Consider the following 3,245-nt stretch of genomic DNA (forward strand, 5'->3'; position numbering starts at 1 on the left):
TCTCATACATCTTTCCACCCTGGATACATGCATGATGTTATTTAACCATTTTGCTATCATTTGGATGTTGCCTACAAGGGTCCTTGTAAACCATAAAGCATCAGACAAATATAGGCTATTACATGTTTACAGGGTGCCATATCTAATGGTAGCATCTAGTAACCCAGTTTAGCTATTTCCAAGGAATTCCTCCCAGATAATCACATTTTTTTCTGGCTAGAGCTTATTGAGGATGGTCTTCTTCATAGCTTTCTTCAGCTCCTTGTTCCTGAGGCTGAAGATGATGGGGCTGAGGAAGGGAGTGAGGACTGTGTAGGTGGTGCCCATCAGAGTGTCTGCTTCCAGAGACTGGGGACCCTTGGGCTTGAGATAGATGACAGAGGCAAAGCCATAGTGCACGACCACCATGGTGAGGTGGGACGCACACGTGGAGAAGGCCTTGTGCCGGCCCTCGGCTGAGGGGATCCTCAAGATGGCAGCCACGATGAAGGCATAAGAGAGGAGGATGAAAAGACAGCAACCCAGCAGGGCAGTGATACACACCAGGCCCACGCCCATGGCCAGAGTGAAGACGTTTTCTCCACAGGCCAACTTCAGAAGAGGCTTTACATGGCAAACAAAATGATAGATCTCATTAGACCCACAGAAAGTGAGTTGGAAAATGGCAGATGTCACCACCAACCCAATGATGGAGCCTCCAGCCCAGGACCAGGCCACCAGGCAGGCACAGTCACGGGGGCTCATGAGCACGTTGTAGCGCAGGGGGTTGCAGATGGCCATGTAGCGGTCATAGCCCATGACGGTGAGCAGGAAGGAGTGGGTGAAGCCAAACATGAAGGAGAAGAACATCTGGCTGGCACAGGCAGTCAAAGCGATGGAGCGGTGAGTGGAGAGCAGGTCAGCCAGCATGCGAGGGATGATGGCAAAGGTGTAGAGGACCTCGGAAAGGGAGAGGGCACACAGGAAGAGGTACATGGGCATGTGGAGGCTGGGCTCCCTCCAGATGGTGGCCATGATGAGGAGGTTCCCCAGCAGCGTGAACAGGTACATCATCAGGAAAAGCAAGAAGAACATCAGCTGAAGGTGGGGGAAGATGGAGAAGCCGATGAGGATGAATTCAGTCACTGCTGAGAGGTTGGCTCCCTGCATGGAGGCTGTGCCTGAAGTGAGATGTGACATGCAGAGGTCAGCTACTGGATGGAGGAAGGTCATCAGCTTCCATCATTCCTGGCCCTGCCCAAGGGGCTGCTCCTGATAAATGACAGGTGGCTTTGGTTGAGTTCCTACTCTGTGATTTAATCCTTTCATCAATGTATTGGGGGAGGTGCTGTTTTTATCACTCTGTTTTGAGTATCTTGAGAATACTCATTGAGAATATTGGGGTGCAGAGTCTAAGCAACTTGTTTATGGCAAAGCTGTCGAAATGGCAGAGCCAACACCTGAACACATGGCTGGCTGTCCCCAAAGACTCTTCCTTTCTATCCCTCTAGGTTGCTTCCAAAAATGAAAATGTTCCTTCATTAGACCTTCCAGTCATTGCTGTTCTGCCCTCCTGCTCCCTTCTGATAAATCCTGTTCTTCCCAGAGCTTCAGATACCACAAGACATGTCTACCCTATGGTATCTCTACCTTAACATAGATCAATCAGATTCTTCCTCTGGAGTTATTCATGCAAGGCATCCGAAGCAGGAAACTGTAGAAATAATGTTCTGGTTGTTTTCCAGACCTCATGCAGCCCATCTGTATGTTCTGAGGCAATGCAACATAGCCATCTGACAAAAGGGTATGGGAGTCAGCTGATTGATTTTGAATCCCTGCTCTGCCCACTGTGTAAACTTGAGCAATTTCTTCACCTCTCTATACCTCCATTTCTCTCTACCTGCCTCAAAGAATGGTTGTGAGAACTAAATGAGTTATTCTTGGACTGTGACCTGGAAAACAATAGGTGCTACATATGATAATTAAATCAATACATTAAGTGAGCAAATGTACATAGTCTGTGCTCAGTAAATAACGTCAATTTAATGAGATTTCAGTGTCTCTTTATAAATAAATAACTTACCTATTTTAATGTGATCTTTTTTATTAGGCAATATCAAGATTAAAAGGCAGTTAACCACTAATTTACTTTCCATCGCTATGGATTGGCCTGCTCTGGATAATTCACCTAAATGGAATCTACACTATGAGACCTTTGGGGTGTGGCTTCTTTCACTCAGCATGATGTTTTCAAGGATCATCCATATTGTAGCATGTATGAAGAACTTCATTTTTATGGCCAAACAATATCCCTTAATGGACAGACTAAATTTTTTTTACCCATTCACCCATTGCTAGACATTTAGGTTATTTCTGTTTTTTCACTCATGTGAATAGTGCTACTATAAACATTCATGTAGGAGTTTAAAGCATATCAGTGGTTGACAGCAAGATCCTTTTTGACCCACCTCCTAGAGAAATGGAAATAAAAACAAAAATAAACAAATGGGACATAATGAAACTTTAAAGTTTTTGCACAGCAAAGAAAACCATAAACAAGACAAAAAGACAACCCTCAGAACGGGAGAAGATCTTTGCAAATGAAGCAACTGACAAAGAATTAATCTCCAAAATATACAAGCAGCTCATGCAGCTCAATAACAATTAAACAAACAACCTAATCCAAAAATGGGCAGAAGACCTAAATATTCATTTCTCCAAAGAAGATATACAGATGGACAACAAACACATGAAAGAATGCTCAACATCATTAATCATTAGAGAAATGCAAATCAAAACTACAATGCGATATCATCTCACACCAGTCAGAATGGCCATGATCAAAAAATCTACAAACAATGAAAGTTGGAGAGGGTGTGGAGAAAAGGGAACCCTCTTGCACAGTTGGTGGGAATGTAAATTGATACAGCCACTATGGAGAACAGTATGGAGGTTCCTTAAAAAACTAAAAATAGAACTACCATACGACCCAGCAATCCCACTACTGGGCATATACCCTGAGAAAACCATAATTCAAAAAGAGTCATGTACCAAAATGTTCATTGCAGCTCTATTTACAATAGCCAGGACATGGAAGCAACCTAAGTGTCCATCATTGGATGAATGGATAAAGAAGATGTGGCACATATATACAATGGAATATTACTCAGCCATAAAAAGAAACGAAATGGAGTTATTTGTAGTGAGGTGGATGGAGTTAGAGTCTGTCATACAGAGTGAAGTAAGTCAGAAAGAGAAAAACAAAT

At 43.4% G+C, this 3,245-nt stretch overlaps 1 protein-coding gene across 1 annotated transcript; it reads right to left on the minus strand.

Moving 5' to 3' along the window:
* Positions 1-216: 216 nt before the first annotated feature.
* Positions 217-1,149, minus strand: LOC133090330 (olfactory receptor 10H1-like). The gene has a single exon (XM_061188703.1). It carries the CDS (start codon positions 1,147-1,149, stop codon positions 217-219), a length of 933 nt encoding a protein of 310 aa, XP_061044686.1.
* Between the last annotated feature and the right edge of the window lie 2,096 nt (positions 1,150-3,245).

This window comes from Eubalaena glacialis, chromosome 4 (genome assembly GCF_028564815.1).
Source record: "Eubalaena glacialis isolate mEubGla1 chromosome 4, mEubGla1.1.hap2.+ XY, whole genome shotgun sequence".
Taxonomy (NCBI): domain Eukaryota; kingdom Metazoa; phylum Chordata; class Mammalia; order Artiodactyla; family Balaenidae; genus Eubalaena; species Eubalaena glacialis.